Below are 19524 nucleotides of genomic sequence, written 5' to 3' on the forward strand. Positions count from 1 at the left end.
AACACCAGAAAATCCAGAAACATTTTATTAATGTAAGCAAAATGCCTCAGAGACTCCACTTGGGATGAGGAGGATAAAAAGATGACATAAAGCATCCCCATTAGTTATATTCCTCAAGAAGCTGCGTGTTTTAAAGTCTTAACATAAATGTTACCAAACCACAGTCAAGGAGCGTGGTACGTGACCTATCGTACTTACAGATGAGAAACCCTTCAGCAGAAAAGCCATGAAACCCTTAACCCCCTTTGGAACCCACTTAATCCAAGAAAACAGAACCCTTATGGATGAGATGAACCCTCACAGTCACATCTTCCACCTGCTCCTCCTGGTACCTTCAGCCACACTTGGGTCACAGATGCAGAATTTTGTCATTAGTAATACTTTTCAAACAGATCCTTCCAAACTCCTTCCTCTTTCATCCACTTAACTAATTTTAGAACTCGTCAACAGCCTACCTTTTTAACACAGTTCTAGAACAATCCTATTTGGCTCGCATCTTTATCTGAATCAGAGTTCCCTAGGAAACACAATAACCCTCCAAAAAGAATATGAACTACGTATGTGAAGTTCTGCTCAGTTTAAAGAAAACAGCCAAGCAGGTATTGTACGAGATTTCACTGAGAAAACAGGAATTCCTGTTGGTACTTACAGGTATTTTTCCAGCTTTGTGCTGAAACAACTTGCGAGTTTTTGGCTACAATAGGGACAAAACCGAACAAAACTATGATACAATTTCTTTTCCACACTTAAAAAATTAGCTGCAAGTATTTCAGCAGTTACAGCCTACAATACAAGAACCTTATTTCAGTCTCATAATCAAAAGGTTAGAAAGCATCAAACTCAATAAAGGCTTCCTAGACATTAAAAGCAGCTTATTAAAAAGAAAAAAAAGTTTTAAACTACGTATATGCACTAACCTGGTCTATAAATGCTAATCCTTCCATGAAGTTTCTTCAAAGCATTTGCACCAAAGTAACAGACCTACAGGTCACACACATCCCCCTGCTCTTTAGGTAACCTTTACCACAAGCTCAGATCAACGCAGGTCAAACTTATTCCTTAACATTTAAAACAGAAAGGGCAGTACAGATCTTGCCATATTAACTGATGTTTATATTTTTCTTAATGTTATAGCTCCCATTTCTGAAAGGGCTACCTCAACCCTTTGTTCCTAACCTACAAGTGCTTGAAGCTCAGGTTAATTTTTAAAAAACATCAGCACCTGTTGTTCCCTCTTGCAGTGCAAGTGGGAGCTGGGTATTTGAAAATCCATCTCCTCTCCACTGAAACAGCCATAGGGAAGAAGCAGCCTTTGCCCTCACCCTATTAGCACTGCTCTGAAGTCTTGTAAAACATCTTTTGGAAACAGAGGGTATCAAAAAGGACCACTAGATACTGAAAAGAGTTGTAGGTTTGCATAGCAATTCATTTGAGGGCATTCTGCACTGACCACAAGCTCACACTTAGCGGGCACAATAAAAAAAATAAGTTCACAGGTGGCTGTAATATCTTATACTGACAGCACAGGAAGGATGAAAACTGTCTTCATTCCTGAAAACTCCACTGCATCTCCATCAGCCAAACATGAGGAGCTAAAATTACCAATGGATACCAACTGTAGCTGCCTTCTGGGTGACTGACAAGACAAGACCAGCAGCATGTGAAAAAGCACAGCCACAGCTTAGCTAGAAATCATGAAATATTTGCATTCAAAGATAAAAAAAATAAATCAGAGTATGCTTGAGTTTAACCTCACAATTCCAGCCCACAGCATTCCACCTGTCCAGCATTAGATATTTCAGCCTCTACTTTAGAGAAATATTCCTGACTGCAAGACAACTATTTACACACACGTAGCTACTACAAGAATCATTTATAGACTCTTCCATTTCTGTCTTCCTTGGCTGGCAGGCCACACGTTTGCTATAATCTTGAATGAAGTAAAACTGTTAAAGTGTGACTAAGTAGAGAAAGCTCTAACCTTCCAGCGGCTTACCTTAAAATTAACCTGAAGCTGATCTTCTGCTTCTTTTGCAGGCATCAATTTCAGCAGAGGACTCAAGGACAGTAAATTCTCCTGAACATGGCAGTGTCTGTCCTCACGTTGTTTGTGCACCAGTCCTCGAGCAGGGCACCGTCTGCATTTGGAGTTTTTAAATGTTTCCAGCAGGAGACATCAAATATTTGGCACGGTACCAGCTGCTGGGAGGTAAGGCTTGATGGAGGTAACTAAATCCACTCCACCTGGCTCATTACCAACCAGCCTGCTCAAAGAGAACATCGATCTTTATGACTACAAGAAACACAGGTCCCAAATCTACTGAACAACTCACACATCACACTTCAGGACTCCTCAAATGCTCATAATACTCAGCCCTGCTACTACACTGCAACATCCTTCTTCCTCCATGGCTGCTAAATGAGAAATATGGATCTTACCGAATTGCTAGAAAGCTTTGCATGTTAGAATCTGTGTTTCTAAAAGTTCAGGAAAGCACACTGGCTGGAGATCAGCAGCTCCAGTGACGGGGTATGGTGAGATACACTCGGGAATTAAGAGGAAAGAACTTATTTCAGACTTATTTTCAGTAAATTGAACACGGTAAATCTTTTCTCTGAGAAATTAAACAGAAACTGCAAATTAATTTTATATCATCAAATCCACTGCAAAATGAAAATCATGAACTCTACCCAGGGAAGAACTTGGCTTTGCTGACATCGGACTCCAAGAGGTCTTTTCATACCAAAGTGATTCCACGACTCGTGTCAAGACAGGGCTGCTCAGGTGGTTGCTTCCCCCATGCCCTGCAGGAGGAAGAAAAGCAGCTCTCCTGTGCCCTTGCAGCTCCTTCCTCCTGCAGGATTCAGGCTCAGCTGGTGGGGATGCTCCAGCCCCTCGGGGTGCTCTGCACAGAGCAGAGCAGGGATCACAGACACTCTTGGGGACCACAGCACTGACCTGGAAGCACAGACAGGCAGCTGAGCACACCACTGTTGATATTCTACCCCCAAAGAGTCTTCAGCTTCTACAAGTGCAGAGCTTCACTGTCAACCCCTGGCAGAATGCAATATTGGATCTTAAACTAACACTGCTTTGATTACCTCACTTCCCTTTACTCCTCGCTTCAATTCCAACAGGATTTCAGTGTCTGCTCTGGCAATTGAGTTGTGTGAATAATGGATTTCTGTTTGGGCATTGAACCAAAAAAAAAAAAAAAAATAGGAAAAAAAAAAGGAAAGGGAAAAGGAAGAAAAAACTAATTTTTAAAGTAGAATTGAAGAGAGACTGGGGGAGGATTTAGGAAAAAAACTAATTTCAAGGTAAGGCAAAATGGTTGTTTAATCTGAAAGGAATATTCTGCTTTACTAAAAACCTCTTTTTTAAAAAATTACTTTTTTTGTTTTGTTTAAGACTAGCTCATTTACTCAAAAAAATCCCAAAACATTAATCATTTAACCTAAAAAATGTTGAAAGAAAGCATTTTGTCTCTGAAATACTATTCCCCACTTTTACAAATAAAACTGCCAGATGGAACAGAAACTTGGAAACATGTACTTCAAACCAAACGTACTATTACAATAAACTTATTAACACCGAAAAACAAAAATCCTCTTATCTTCTTGGCAAGCACCAGGTTCTAGACTCCAACTGCCTAGAACCAAAGAGGTGGCACAGGAAAATAAAACAGAACTGCTGTGCTGAAGTCCCTCTCAGCAGCACCGCCAGAACCCCTCTGGCAGCAGTGTTTGATTCCTAAGCTGCCCCTTTGGCAGATGGTCCACAGCAGGGAGCTTCAATCCCCCGCCGTGAGTCCTGAGACCTGCCAGGTGCTGTTCAGTGATCAGCTGAGGCTGGGAAGGATGCACAGACACCCCCAGCGTGCCTGGGAGCACCAGGTGAGGCAGAAAGTGCTGAGGATGGAGTTTTTGTGAGGGGTCCCAGGACCAGAACTTCGGGTGCTACAAGGGGAGAGAGTCAGCAGCATCCTGGGCTCCTCTGGGCTCTGCTCCTGCATCTCCCTGGCACTGCCTGAACTGTGCAGGCATAAGGAGCAGAGAGATTATTCAGCACGGTTATAAATACTGTCCTTAAAATGACACCATTTATAACAAGTTTGGATTGCTAGGTTGCATGAGGTCCTGAGCAACCTTGTGGCATCCCTGCCCGTGGCAGAGGGGATTGGAATGAGGGGATCTTTAAAGCCCCTTCCAACTCAAACCATTCTCTGATTCTATGAATTTTAACTGCCACAAACCAAAGAAATCCTGGCACCCAAGCTGAAAGTACAGGGAGGCAAAGACTCCTCAGCTTTTGAGCTGTGCTCAGATTTGTTAACCAGGAGTAGAGTAGAAGAGCCTGAAACCAGCAAAATCATGTGACCTTTGCTTTAATCTCTGTTGTTGATCTAATAATTTTCTGATTAAAACTATTAAGCCCTTGGGTATGACTTATTTCATATATTTGATTACTTAGACACCATGCTGTTCACTGTCACAGAGAAATCCTCTTTGCTACTAATAGCTCTTCTGGTAGGAATCTGAACAAGCAGAAGCAAATTAATAAATGATGACATGGGAATTCCAGCAAAATAGATTGATGACTTGTGGGTATGATTCTGAATAATAACATTTTACAATCTACTCAAGAGCACTTGCTAATAGGCAAAAATCCGCTTATGGCATTGTCAGAAACATTTATAAAATGCTTGGAAAATGAATTGCTACTTTTATGAGTCATACTTGTTATTTCATGAGTTTATTGTTATAGTTGCTCTTACATATGTGTTCTCAGGTTGTACTCCCTACCATAATGACTACTCTGCACAAGCTGCACAAAGGGCATTTCTAAAAACAAGGTCTGGCTCCACATTTGTCTTGTTTCAATCTCATTTTCTATTATTAAAGCAGCCTAAAACAGATACGGGAAATGACAATAAAAAGGGGGCCCAAATTCCCTTATCAGACTGAACCCAACATGTTTATATATTTCTTAGCACCCAAATCAAACAACTGTGAAATTACCTCTGAAGGACAAGTACTCCTGTCTGGACTAAGTTCTACCTGCTGACCCTGAGCCAAGCCCTGCTGTTTGAATGTTCCCTGACTCACCACACTCAAAGTGCTTGTACCGCTTAAAAAGACAAAAGAAGGCAAGCACACAAAACATTATTTTGGTCATTCTCTTCAAAAAAATGAAACACATTACGCTTTGGCTACTGCACAACTGCCTTTGAAAATGAAAAAGTTTTGATCATGTTCCTGCTTTGTCAACTGGAGAGTTTTCAGAAAGTTCCTTTCTCTGGTCAATGCACAGTAATGTTTGTGCTAATCAAGGCTGCCCAAAATCAAATGTCAGACACTTGCATCTTTCTGCCCAAGAAGACATTACTAGCAGGTAATTATTCAACTCCATCTTGAACAACCAAGAACAACCACTGCGAGAAAAATCACAAATAATTCCTGAGGTATCTGTAAATATTAAAAAAAAGAGCTTTCAAATAAATTCTTTTATCTGAATTATAGATCAATGCAGCCAATGACACGCACAATCCAATTTTTAGTACAATCATCAATTTTCCTATACTGTTCTTATGGCTTCACAGACTTTCCCAAACATATCCATTGACCTTCACCAGCTAAATAAAAAACACCATTCTGAAAAATTTTATTTAGAAGAAGCATACAAAAGAACTCTTTCCTATTCTATGCATTACTTCACATTGTGTTTCTACACATTATTTAATTTAATTTGACTTATTACACTACTGCCTTTTTTTGAAACAGAAGAGAAGCACTCAAGGGATATGGACCAGACACTAAGAGTATCTTGCACGTGTTCAGTAACTTATTAACAGAGATTAGAGACATTCCTAGGTGGGAGCAGACACCTAATAATGACACAGTAATGAGATTACTATTGTCTTCTCATTACTCCTCATCCATGCTAAAGTATTGCAAATCACAAATTACAGACTCCAGCTACTACATAAAACCCTGCTGCCCATAGAGTGTGCTCTGTGGAACCACTTCATTATTACAGATTAACCTATTTAAAAAACAAAAAGCCATTTCTGTGCCTCTAGGCTGAGCACAAGTGTTATATCACTGAAGTTCATGCAAGCCCTTACACACAGATGTTGTTTTCACAGGGAAGCCTTCAGAGAAACCTCACAAATCAGAGCTTGACCCATCTGTGGCTCGCTCCCAAGTTGTCCAAGCTCCAGCTCAGGCCAGCAGCAGTTTGTTACCTAGGCCAGTGTAACAATCTCACCAGAAAGGATGGCTTTTGAACATGGGAAGAAAGGACATTACAAGGGATTCAACGGCGAGTCTTTAGCTGCAGCAAGAGGTTCTTTAGCCTCTGCCCCCCGCTCACCTCTCATGGCATGGGCTGGCACCATGTACAGCACATGGGAGAAAGAAAATGTGCTGACCAAAAGCTGCTTTTTGGCAAATGAACAAAGAGACTCCACATGGAAAAGGCATCCTGTGCCTGAGCCATGGAGAGCCCAGCGTTACAGCCGAGCTCAAGCTGCAAAGGAACGGGCTCAGCCCCCAGGATGGAGGGGAGAAGGCACGAAAGGACATGAAGCCTGATGGCAAACCCTTCTGCAGCACAGCTGACAGCAGCACCACAGAGGCTGCTCGTGAAGAGAAGGGAGCACACTGCAGCAACACGAGGAGAGCACCACGTCACAAAGTCTGGCATTTACATCAACATGAGGGCGTCTTGCTGGCAGGGATACAGAGACAACCCAAAGTACCCTAATCAACACACTCCAGGCCCAGATGAACCGTTAAGATGATGATATGCTGGATTTCGGCATTTAACAGGGTCCAAAAAAATTTTTTTTTCATTCCTTCAGCATTCAGTAGGAATACTGAGCAATAATGCCAAGCATGGATGACAGAATGATTGGCTAAGTCACTGGATTTTAGAGCTGAATTCTACCAAAGGTGCTTAAGTAAATGAAAATACGAGCACACAATACAGCTTTCAGCAGGGCCATTGCTTGCACAGAATACTGAACACGTGTACAGTGCTAAGCATGGACACAGGCCTTATGCTATTTCACCTGTAAATGACACATCTCAGTTTAACATAACTCCCCTCTGACCTCCTACTGCCAACTAACCAGCTATTCCAGGTAGAACACATCAAGCAAAGCTGCCACTTACTCCAACTTTTATCCAGAAAAAAGCAGACTACTTTTTGCAAAGGAAATCTAGGTGAGAGAACATTACAGAAGGAAGTAAATAAGGTTATGAGCAAAGCAACTACGTTAGTGAATTGAGAAAAGAAGAAACAATTTGACTCTTTTTTCCAGCTTCAACTTCAGGGACGCTTCCAGACTTCTCATACTCAATCAAAACTTCAGAAAGTCTTCAGAGTAGTATTAAGCAGTGATTCTAAACTGCCTGGTAACCCAGATATTTCCTGGTGAAACCTCTCAGTTTGAAGTGGACATCGATCACATCTAGTGACAATGTTTGCCGCAGGCTGGCGGTGTGGGAAGAGCATCCCAACTATTTTTTTGTAACCAGAACATGCACAGAATAATTGAAATGAAAAGGGCATGGTGAGACTTCCAACACCTTGCTGAACAATTGAGTGGAGACACTTCAAAGACCTGGCTTCTGAGGGATCATTGCCACAGCGAACAGTTTGATCAGAGATCAAGGAGCAGCTGCCATGGAACACACTTTCTGTCCCCAGCACCAGTTGGTGCACAGAGATGGCTGCTGGCACAGTTCTAACAGTGTTAAGTACATGGAGCTCCTCAGCAATGCCAGCCTCCATCTGCACACATCCAGCTGGCCTGCACCTACAGTAATCATCACACATCAGCAGAGACCACTGACGCAAAATTCACAGTGAGCTCTTTGCTCTCCTCGACATTCTGGCTGTGTCATATTGTACCAGTTGAAGATTTCTTTCCACCCCCCCCATTCTCGCAAACTAACAAGAAAACCACACAGATTTGAATATATTTCAGGAGAATCCACGCTCTCCAGGCAAAGCAGCCGTTATTTTTTTCTGCCAGGTTCTAAAGCCTTGTAAACAATATTAACAATATTAACTAACACTATATTAACCACTTACCAATTAGTCACTTGTTACCACCCTGAAATTGTTTCCTATGATCGGTCTCAGCTAAAAAAACTACATAAAAGCGGAATTCTCCATTTCAGATACCGTATCAGGCTCTAAAGTTGCACAATTTTGCCACTTTCGAGATGATAGCACAGTCTCGCTGCGACTAAGGACTGCAAAATTGTGCTCCATGTAATTGAATCTAAAGATCTGACAACAGTGACCTTATCGAGAAATGAAACTTTTGGCTGAGGTTCAAACCATACACAAGAAATAACATCTTGCTGGCTGTTTGTAAACGTCACATAAAAATGTACTTATTCATTATTAGCAACTTGTACACTGAACACTCTGCAGGTCTCAAACTGCTGCCAAGGGAAGGATTACTCAGTACAATCATTTCATTTACATCTTAGTCTTGTAGTAATGTTGGCAGCACAAGCGAGCATCCCTGCTCATGACTGTAACAGTGTTACCCCAACGAGAGAATTATTCAGACCACAGGCTAAAAACTGAGGATAAAAGTGGTTCTGGGAGCTGGATTGATATTCTGAATGCCCATGGAGCTGCTGACCTCAGTAAGAGCCCTGATTAAGTACAAATATCCTACTTCTGTGGTAATAAGGCCAGCAATGACAACACACAACCTGCACTGGTAAGCCATCCCCTTTTGAATAAAATGGAACAGAAGGCTCCAGGCAAAATCCTGAGCTCCATCAGCCCCAGGCTCTCAAGAGCAACACAGTCGACTCAAAAATCTGAAAGTTTCATAAAACAACGCAGTAAGGAGCCGTTGTATATAATCACAATTGCTCTGCAACAAAACGTCATTTCAGGAGGCACAAAAACCCAGGGGCTTTTAAGAGCAGAGCCCAGCTCACCTTTCCTGCTCTGGCAGACAGCCTTCAGGACACGGTGCCCAGGCCCACATTTGCCTCTGTCAGGCACACAGGTCCCCTCTGAAACCAGCCACTCGTGGCACCGCGCATCTTCACACGGGATGGACTCCACCAGGTGAGGACAACCTGCCAGGGTGCCCACTGGATCCACCACCACTTGCCTCTGTCTCATCCTAAAGCCTGGAAAAAGCAGAGCTGAATTAACTGGACGACAGAAAAAAAGATTCATACAATAATCTAGTAGCAAGAGGACTATATGGGGCATCAGGAGCTGGGGGGTTTAAAGACAAACAAGAGAACAAAATTTACAAAGTGGATTGATTGGGATCGTGGGTGCCCAGGCATGCAAGCTCTAACGGTGTGCAAAGAATTCCAGCAATCCACATTCTTCACATTTCTATTCCCCTTTCATCAACATTAGACAGAAACACACATGTCAGAATATAGATATTTAGCAGTGATGCATACATTAATGTTATAACAGCATGAAGATAAAAAGAGAGGAACAGTTAAGGAACTGAAGATATAAATGACATCTATATTCTGCCTGGGAATCCACCAGCGAAAGGATTTGTTTTGAGACACAGCAGAGCAGTTTACTAAGAAATTAGTATTCTGTTTTATGAAGGTGTAAGGTTTTCTGATACATAATGCATATCAGACCTCTTTGAAATGACATCCTATTAAACTGGAAGATTCAAATGTAAAGTGGAAGAAAAAGGTTACAGAAATAATCATAGAATTGATTACATAATCTACCTCCTTCTGAATAAAACCAAAAGTCATGTTGCTATATACAATGCCCAATAAATACACAAGTATCTTTCGGCAAGTTCTGTTTCGTAAATGACACAGAAACCTAAGAAAAAGGCAGAAGAAATACATGGGGGTTTTTCCTCTGACGGTCTTGGAGCCGGGGCAAATATACAGCATTAGTAGAGGCCACGTGGAAATGCTTTGATCATGAAACAGAAAATAAAGTTAAAAATAAAACATCCCAGAAAATAAAACAGGCCAAGCTTCCACAGTTCTCAAATGAGCAAAAAGAAATTATTCAAAATGACTGAAAGATGAAATGCTTTTGCAGATATTATTTAATTTTTTGTTATTTCTCTTCTTGTTTGAAAATTTTTGACCAGTTGAAATCATTTCACATACTAAAGCAGTTTTCAGAAAAACCTGATTTCCAAACAATAATATGCATTCCCTACCATGCACTCCAAGAGCCATCTTTGCAACTTAGGGCCTCAGGAAAGGCTCAGCCAGGAATCTCGACGTGTCACAGCAACAAACACGTACAGCAGTCAATTAAAATCCAGGGGAGGTTGAGTTACATTTGCACATCGTTCTTCCAGGAATTTAAACCAAACCCACAACAATGAGAACAACCTCTTGGATCCACCTGAGTCCAGATTTCAGGGCTGTGGGATGCGCCTCCACCCTGATACACTGCCCTGGAATCCAGGCATACAGCGGGGGGATTGGAGAGGGGCAGCCTGGCAGCTGCCAGCCCCACAGATCATCCTGCACACGTCCAGTGCAGGATAAAAACACCTGAATCACCTTGAAAAAAAATCTCACTTTTTCTTCTCACGTGCATTACGGCAGAAAGCTTTTAAAGGTCGGATTCCACTACACACCCCCTGTGTTAGATTAACTTTTTTACCCAACACATTAGGCTGCCAAGGTCCCATGTGACACCTCTGCTTTGGCAGTCTTTTTGCAACGTCCCGTTCCCTGCTCACCTCTCCCTCCGTGGCGGTGCTGGCAGTTCTCGGGCAGGCAGGGCCCCCACGGTGACCACGAGGACACGGCGCACTCGGCCGGGCACGGCAGGTGACACACCTGCGAGGTGGCAGGGGCAGGACCCTGGCAAAGCTTCCCATCGACTGGTCTGGCAACTAAGAGAAGAAAAAAAAAAAAAAAAAAAAAGGGGAAAAATAAAATCAGGGCTGTAACTCTGTCCTGCTGGCCTTAGTTTTCCAAAATGCACCAAAATCCAGTGATTTTTTTCAGGGTCTTATCTCCCGGGGCAAAAAGTTAATCCCGTGTTGAGAAAGGCACTTAAAAGTTTTATCTAAATCACCCAAATTTAGCAAGCCAGTTGAGACTAAGCTTAGTGATAATTGGGTGCTTTAAAACTAGATTGAGTGCTGACTTCCACCGGTGCAGGAGTAACAAAACAGGATCTATTCTCCACATTTATGGCCAAGGAGACCTCTTTAGACAGGACTGAAGAGAAAGATACCTCAGAAGGGAATCCAACAAGCTCCCACTGCACTGGGAGCCAGGCAGAGGCAGGTGAGTAAAACCCAAGCACAGGGGACTGTCCTCATTCCCATGCCCTCTCTGGATTATGGATGCACTGTCCAGACCTTGGAATTTTCTTCATCTACTTCCAATAAAACTGAGCAGAGCTCTTGGATTCTTCTACACAGACACAAGCAGGAAACATCTTCCCTGCCTAGGAGGAGAGACATTTACCTGAGCTGCCTGCACCCGTGGATCTCCAATCCTCTTTATCCCAGAAACGAGCTAATCCCAAACCCTGCCAAGCACCAGCTTAGTTGATACTGACAACGGATTTGGAAAGTTGACTCTCTTTGTATTTTCATTTATCGTAAGAGATTTCTAGATTCAATTAACTTCTCTCACCTTTTTATTTGGGGCAGAGAAAGAAAGAGAAAGAAAGGTAAAGGAAGACTTAAATCTGTCCTCTGAGTCATTATATGATATTGCATTTTAATTACATTATGGGTTGAATTTGGCTGTCTCTTTAGATAAATCAATATCAAAGCAGTCTTTCAAAAGGCAAAGGCTTGTTTGAGTTTATTTTGCCATGGCATTACCAAGACTTCATTAATTTTTATAGCTACTGAGTTTGTTTTATCCTCATCTTTATTTTTCATGTCTGTTTTTCTTTGCTTCCATGCATGGAATTTATTTCAAAAGAACTTGTAAAAACATGCCCAATATGTGAGTAATCTTTCCTTTTTCTGATAGTACACCATTTTCTTTAAAATTAATCATTTGAAGAAAAACACAACTTTTTTTTTTTTTTTTGACACAAGACTTTAGCGCTTAAAATCTCAAATTCTGATTTGCACATCCTGAAGCTGAGTTTAGACTTATCTGTCTGAAGTGATATTCAGACCAATATCAGTGCTTATGATTCCAACTCATCAGAATAACAGGATTAAACAACAGTGTGATTTAATTCTAAGCTGAAAGATAATACACTGGTAAAAAAAAAAGACCATCTTCTGAATGTTTTCTGAGACCTTGTAAGGCCTTTGACATGTTCATTTAAAGATTAGAATGAGGTGGCATAAATCCAATTCATCTGAATGCTCACATACAGAGACCTTTTCTAGAGACCTCGCAAGTGAAGCAACAGAATGAGATAATATTAGAGGTTTAAGGATAAGAATATTTATTTTACGAAGAAGTCTCATGCATGGCTTAACCTGCCTCTCAGCATCAAGCTTTGCAGAACTGTATCAGTTTTCTGAGAGCTCACTTGGAGAAAGGAAAGGAAATAAAACTGAGTACAAATGGTTGACCCAAGGAATAAAGCCCAGTCCTGCTTTGCTCTAACTCAAGGCGTCATTGCCAGGAATGGCTTTTCCCTCCTCACTGATTTTTAGGCTGTTTCTATACTGAATTTAACTACTTAAATGTTGAAGCCTAAATACAGCTGGATGGATCTCCTTCCTTGAAAACCAACCAGTGCACCCAACACTATTTTAAACTGATTTGGGATTAAAAAAATCAAGAAATTTGATTAAAAAAAGTTAAAGGAGCTACCACCCAAGCCACATTCATGGATGACTTCTTCCCATCCTGATGAAAATCCCTGCCTTCCTCTCCCTGCCAACAACCCTCCTGCTCCTCTGCCTCCCTTCAGATGATGCTCAGTTTGAGCACTGGGAGCTCTTTTCCCAGGACCTACATCCTATTTGGCACTGGAATAAGGCTGCTTGTTTGCTCACTTCCTTAAGTAGTTCTTTGCATTCTAAAGAAGATAAATCAGAAAATACCATTCTGATCAAATATCCAAATGCATTCCAAGTCTCTGCCAGCTTATACTCCTCACTCTACACTGACTGCAAACCTCCAGTCAGCCCTCAGACCAGGACATAACCCCAAGCTGTAATGCTAAATTCATCTACAATACCATCCTTTTCCAACACCTGGCAGGTACAGAGAGAGACACAGTTTCCAGAGTGACAGGGTGAACCAGCAGGATCCTCTTTAAAACAGAATTTCATTCCTTTTTCAGCCATTTGATTAAAAACTCTGATTTCCATCTGGTTTATTTCAAAGCTTGATGTGATTTTCTACTGTCTTTCTTTTATACTCTAACAAATTTATCTTTTCTTATTATAAAGGAAGGATAAGGGGGACTTTTTCTGTAAACCTTTTAAATGCCAAAAGTCTCACACGCTGCAGCCTCCAAATGGCACAGGTAGCCTGGTTGGGGATATCCTGTTCAGGAAAAAAACCTGACACTATGCCTACAATAAATGAACCCAGCTGCCAGGAATGTCTTTAGGAATGGGCCAGCCTTCTGATTTTGTTCAATAATTGACTCTGTAGTGGCATTTTCCTGCATTCATATAGAAAAAGTGCTTTTTGTGTAATTATTTTCCCTGGAACGACGTTAGCTACATTCTTAGAGGAAGGTGAAAAGCAGAAGCCAGGGAAGCAAAGAGTGGGAGGGAGAGGAAACATCTCTGATTCAAGTAGCAGCTTATTTATGACACTTGTTCGTACCTTTTAAAATCCTGTGTTCTTCCCAATCTATAGAATAAACTTGGAAAAGCAATCAAGTACTAATCTGGGAGCCTCTGAAACATTGCACATTTCTAGAGCTGTTATATTGGATCTATCCTTTATAAATGCAACTGCAGCTGTTCCCAGCACCAGTGTCTTGCCTCAAGTTTGAATTTTACTATTTGCTGTTATTTTCAGGTTATTGCTACCAGCAGGAGATAATAAATTGGGTTCTAAAGTGTCTTGTTTCCCTATATATTTTTACTGAGGTAATGATTTGGAGGAAGAGTGGAAGAGGAAATCAGCTCTGATATGATTATTTCCATAATGTAATTTTAAGCCAATAAATAAATTATCTTTGAATAGAGTCATGTGGACAGATACTTGCAGGCACACATACCCACACTATGTTAAAAGCAATGCTGACCAGACAGAGGCAGAAATGCATAGGATGGCATCTTGTTTGCAGGTGTCCTGTCAAATATGGTTTTTCAACTCCTCAGGAGGTAAATAACACTCTTTTTTTCCTGGACTTTAACTACATTTCCCTTTTACAATGAAAACCCAAGTACTTTTCATACTAAAACCAAAATTACACTTTTCTAAATATCACTAAAATTTAGCTGGAATACACACAAAGATTATCAGGTCTGCCTCTTACATATTTCAGGTAATACTCAATTCTCAAGGGAATAAATCCAAATATTTACCATATGGCAAAACTAATGCAAATTGAAGATTGCCAGCTTACAAGGCAGGTACAAGAAAGGGATGGCACATCCTTATGAAAGCCCTCGCCGCCTCTGCTGGGACTTATAAACCAAAGACACTTGGATCAATACAAAGGGAAATTACTTGAGCAAACCACAAAGGAGCGAGTTATGTTATAAAAACACCTTCATGTGTAAAACACAACAGGGATAAGTAATTTCTCTAACCTGAAAGACATTTTTATGGGAAAAACAAAATGCTGCACAAGGGAGAAGGGGTGAATGCAGTCTGACCAGCCTGGAAGTGGCACCAACCCCAGTCCCTCGCATCCTTCCATTAAGGGTCTAATGCACCCCATGGATGGAGAGGCTTCCTTTATGCTTTGACGAACAACCAATTCGTTTTGAAGCCACAAAGCACAGAGTTGGAGGCCTATTTTCAATTAAAATCTATTTAAGAGACAAAGAACAATGTATGAATAGAAGGCTAATCACAGCATGAAAGAGGGTTAATAGTGGACTGCCAAGAGCAACAATGGCTTAATGTATTTCAGAACAGCAAAAAATCCTCATCATTTTATTAAAGTGACACAGACAAAAAGTATCCCTCTGTCCTCCCTCTGCTGCTCAACAGGACTGTGACCTCAGCTGGGATACTGCATTGTTTTGCTACAGCAGAATTTGTGGAGATTAACAACAAACTCTACATATCTGGCAAAAATTCAGAGTGAACACGGGGCTCCCCACCAGCAGCCACATGACTGAGCAGATCAGAGGTGACAATTCATTACGAGTGTCCAGGAAAAACAGCAGAGGCAACAGGGATGCTGGGATGGCGGCAAAGGCAATGATGGGAAGGAAAAAAGGATTCTGTGGGATATTTGAGGATTTGGCTGTTATACAAAAAAAGCTGGAAATCACTGGAGCAGACCACCAGAGAGGGTGAGAGAAGAAACAAGGAAAACAAGGGAAGAAAATCTACGAAACAGGGAAGAAAATCCACAAAACAGGGAAGAAAATCCATGAAAACTTCATGAAAGCCTCATAAGAGTGGGAGCTTTGCTCACTGTTGAGTTCGGCGTTCATTCCAGAGGAAGGAGAAACCTCTTCTGCGACTGGCACGAGAAAAGCACCTCTGTGGACGTGCCTGGGACACTGGGGTGTGGCCAAAAGCTAAGCTGGTGACACAGCCAAGCTGCTCCACACAGAGCTGGCCCTGGCACACAAACTTCATTTATCAGCAGTGTTTCCTGTTCCAGACACCTCTGGCTTCGTTCTCTCTCCCCAGTGTCCCAGTCCATGGCGTAGCCTTGTGCACACAAATCCTTTTAATTTTTCATCTCACTCCACGGTATTGTCTGAACACAATGCAGCTCCCCAGCCTCAAAACAGCAGCGGGACAGAATTACACAGAACAAACCATCACTGTCTTGAATGCAATTAATCCAGTTTCAGTGGCAGGAAATAATTACAAAAATACAGATGCAATTAAAATGTTAGCTTTCGAAGATAAAAGCCTGGACTAAAACCTGGTATCTGCATGAACTAACTGGGCAGCATATTATTTGCTGCATACCACAGCCAGCTAAACAAATTAAAGCATTTATAAAGGGATAACTATTCATGGTCATAACAAATAGCTTGTTGACAAAAAAAAAGGGCTATTATTTATAAGGCACCTCTTAAAAGGCTCACTTCTTTCACTGTCAAAGTCTTTTTAAACATTACTCACTTCGTTTTAGTTTAATTAGTTTTAAGATATGAAAGAACTAAAAATATTACACCTCTGAAAGACATTAGGTAAAATGTTTTTTTCCTTAATAGATTCAAACTCAAATTTTTGAAATGCACATTTAAACACCACTGTCAAGCACTACAACAATCTGAATAAAATCATTTCCTCTCCTGCTTCTAACAGGGTTTCCCCCGAAGAAGCCAGCTGTTACATATTTATTTTTCCATTATGTGAGTTGTATCTCATAAATTCTGCTCAGCATTTGGTGAACTTACAGATCAATAACTTGGCATCTCAGTAATATAAATCTGATACAGACTTCCCTGAATATATTTCACACTTCAGAGGTGTATTTCTCATCTTTTCAAGCCAGTACAGCCATCCCAGTGATAAATAACTAGTTTGGGATGAGAGGGATCCATGGGGGGCAGAGGTTCCACCTGAGAATCTGGTTTCTGTGATTCAGGTCAGCTAAGCCCCAGGCTGGATGCTCCTGTTGCTGTACCAGAAGCAGCTCAACAAAGCTTTTTTCACACCACTGCTGACCATCATTTCTCTCCCTCCTACAGTCCTAGTCAAGTTTCCTCATTACTAATATATTCTAACCTATTCCTTTTCAATTTCATAAACCAGACAAGGAAAACGGGATTTAAACATCAAAGTCCTAAAATTCTCATTTCCATAGAGTAAATTAATCTTCTCATTTCTGCAGTTTCACCAGCATAAATTTACAAAAAAAAAAAAAAAAAGGTGTGTATTTCCTATAGGGCTCACACTCCACAGAGGATTCCTGCTCACTCCAACAGTGCATACCCTGCATCAACTCCTAGGGCAGCTTATCTCCATCAACACAGCCCTTTTCCTATAAATATGCAGAACAGCAACAGCTATATACAACAGCAACCTGCACAACCAACTTCCAGTTCCTAAAAAGTCTGACCTGGTGCTTCACAAGACCCCTGACACCCAAGGGGATGGCGGCACTTTCAGAATGGACTTTCTGCTGGGATCGTCCTCTTCCTGAAAACACTTCCAGAGTTTACTGAAGAGGCCACATGCACCAGTTTGAAACACTAATCCCTCAGGAGACACACATTGGAAGGTCAGGACTCAGAGCAGAACAAAGAACTTCCAGGGAAAAAATTGTGAAAATTGTGGCACCCTCATTAGGAAACAGAGCATACAGAGCAAAGGAAGTAAAACAGAGCATTTTGGAGCCAAAAAAGACAATAGGGTAGGAAGAAAGGGATGAGAATAAATTGAGAATAACATAAGATATGAACGAAAGGACTCCACAAATTAATCTCTGTGCAAGACCAAAGAGGCACCAATATCTGAAAAACAAAACACAATGCCAAAATATTTCCCACGTGGGAATCAAGAAGAGTCTGAAAAATTCACTCATCGGAAAAGAAAGGAATAGACATTTTTGTCTATCAGCAGTAGGGAGAAAGCTCAATATTTAGAGGAAAACAAGAACATATAAAGGGCATAAAATAATCATTTTGAGACTTGTAGAAGCAGGACTTAGATGAAAGTGCAGGGGAGCAGTTTCAGCTTCAGACCATTTTGTGATTCTGTCAGTAAAGGGGCTTGTAAGACAAAACTACATAAGGGAATACACACAGGGATGGATCAGAGAGTAACCATTAGACCTGAACAGGTACTTGAGTATTTTCCAAATCCTCAGTTGTAAACAGATTAAAGGAGGTCTTGCTGCTACAGCTGGCGACACACAAGTTTATAAAAAAAACAATCTGATGTAAAATGAACAGGGTGGAATTACATCCTGAAAATAAAGCAAAAATTAGTATAGGCTGGGGAACTGAAGTGGAGTAAGTCAGGCAAGGTACTCTGTCTACTAACAGGTGAGGGCTGAATCTCTCTCAAAGGAAAGAGGAATATAAAAATAACAGAGACTTCTGTAAGAAACAGTTTTGCAGTGTAACACTAAAAGCTATCCAAAAATAATGAAGTCACAACTGTCACATACCTGCTATTGAAATTAAAGCTGAAATAAAAATAAATCTATGGAGATGAATATGATAGAGAAACTCATTAAGCAAAAAAAAAAAGTAAAAAAAAACTATAGAACCTTGTACAGGCTTGAGAATTTTACGTGCATTTTCGGATGTAAAATAACGAAGACTAAGAAGATAGAAACCTGCAATGATTTCTGGTGAGCAGGTAATAAAAGATACATTTTATTAGCTGAATTCACTATGCTCAGTAAACAATAAAGAGTATTCAAGGAAGCAAAGCAATCTTTCACAAGGTCTTTTCAGTCCTATAATTAAAAATTAAGCAGACAGGCTCCAAAAACACTTTAAGAAAATACTGAAAGCAAGAGGTAAATTGGATCTCATTCAAACAAGTAAAAAAGGAAAAATGTCAAGGCACCAATTTTATGAAAGAATGACAGGGCAGACAGAACCCTAGTTAGAAAACTACAGAAAATATGGAAAGAGCAGCAATCCCAGTCACTAGAGACAGCAGGTAACTAGCTCAGAGAAGAGAGGAAATACTTCTGGAGTATTTTATAAAGACTGCCATCTCCCAGACTACTGATAAAGAGATACAGCCTCCAGATGAATCCAAAAAGCAAAATTAATTAGAAAACAGAAGAATACTCCCTGATCTTCAGAAAAGAAAGTAAAAAAATCCTGTGCTAGAAGATTAAATTGAGGAACTACATATGTTTATTAACTGTTTGGACATAAACACCGACACCACTCCCACATTCTAAGAGGAATTTTCATTCCCGTATCACTGGAATAATTTATTGTGATTGAGAGGAGAACTGTACTGCCAAACAAGAAGAGGTTTGATTAACAGATTGTTGCACACTATTCCTCCCCACCTTTTCCAGATGTCTTTTGTGTTGGTACACTGGAGATTGCTAGTTAGTGATATTCACCCAGGACAATTAAAACTTATTACGGAAAAACACATTTCAGATAAAATTTCATAAAACTCAAAAAATCTTATCTCTTTTTGTAAGCCCATTTACAGATGAGAAGAAAGCACGTGTGTCTTATGGTAGCAGTGTCTGCCTTTGAAAGTAAGTTAAGGATGTGCATTCCTACTTTGCTTAAAAGAGTTTTCGTATGAATGAACAGATTTACTTTCAAAAAGAGGTACAAAGAAGGGCAGTCACCACCATTCCTGTAGTTTGTTCCAGAAATGGGATGTCCAGGCACAGGATCACGGAGTATCCAGAGCTGAAGGGCAGAAAGGGCTGTACCACAAGTAGCTCACTTGTACATTCTGTTCTACTCTTTGTGCAAAATGTGTCTCCTCTTTAAAAGC

At 40.8% G+C, this 19524-nt stretch overlaps 1 protein-coding gene across 1 annotated transcript in view; it reads right to left on the minus strand.

Annotated features, from left to right (window-relative positions):
- The window catches only part of THSD7B (thrombospondin type 1 domain containing 7B), a 299161-nt gene that overhangs the window by 154159 nt on the left and 125478 nt on the right, over positions 1-19524 (minus strand). Inside the window, exons 7-8 of the mRNA XM_058421403.1 lie at positions 10740-10895; positions 8977-9174 (exon numbers count right to left, since the gene is read on the minus strand). Of these exons, the coding sequence (XP_058277386.1) occupies positions 8977-9174; positions 10740-10895 (354 nt within the window). The remainder of the gene's footprint in view (positions 1-8976; positions 9175-10739; positions 10896-19524) is intronic.

This window comes from Hirundo rustica, chromosome 7 (assembly GCF_015227805.2).
Source record: "Hirundo rustica isolate bHirRus1 chromosome 7, bHirRus1.pri.v3, whole genome shotgun sequence".
Classification (NCBI taxonomy): Eukaryota; Metazoa; Chordata; class Aves; order Passeriformes; family Hirundinidae; genus Hirundo; species Hirundo rustica.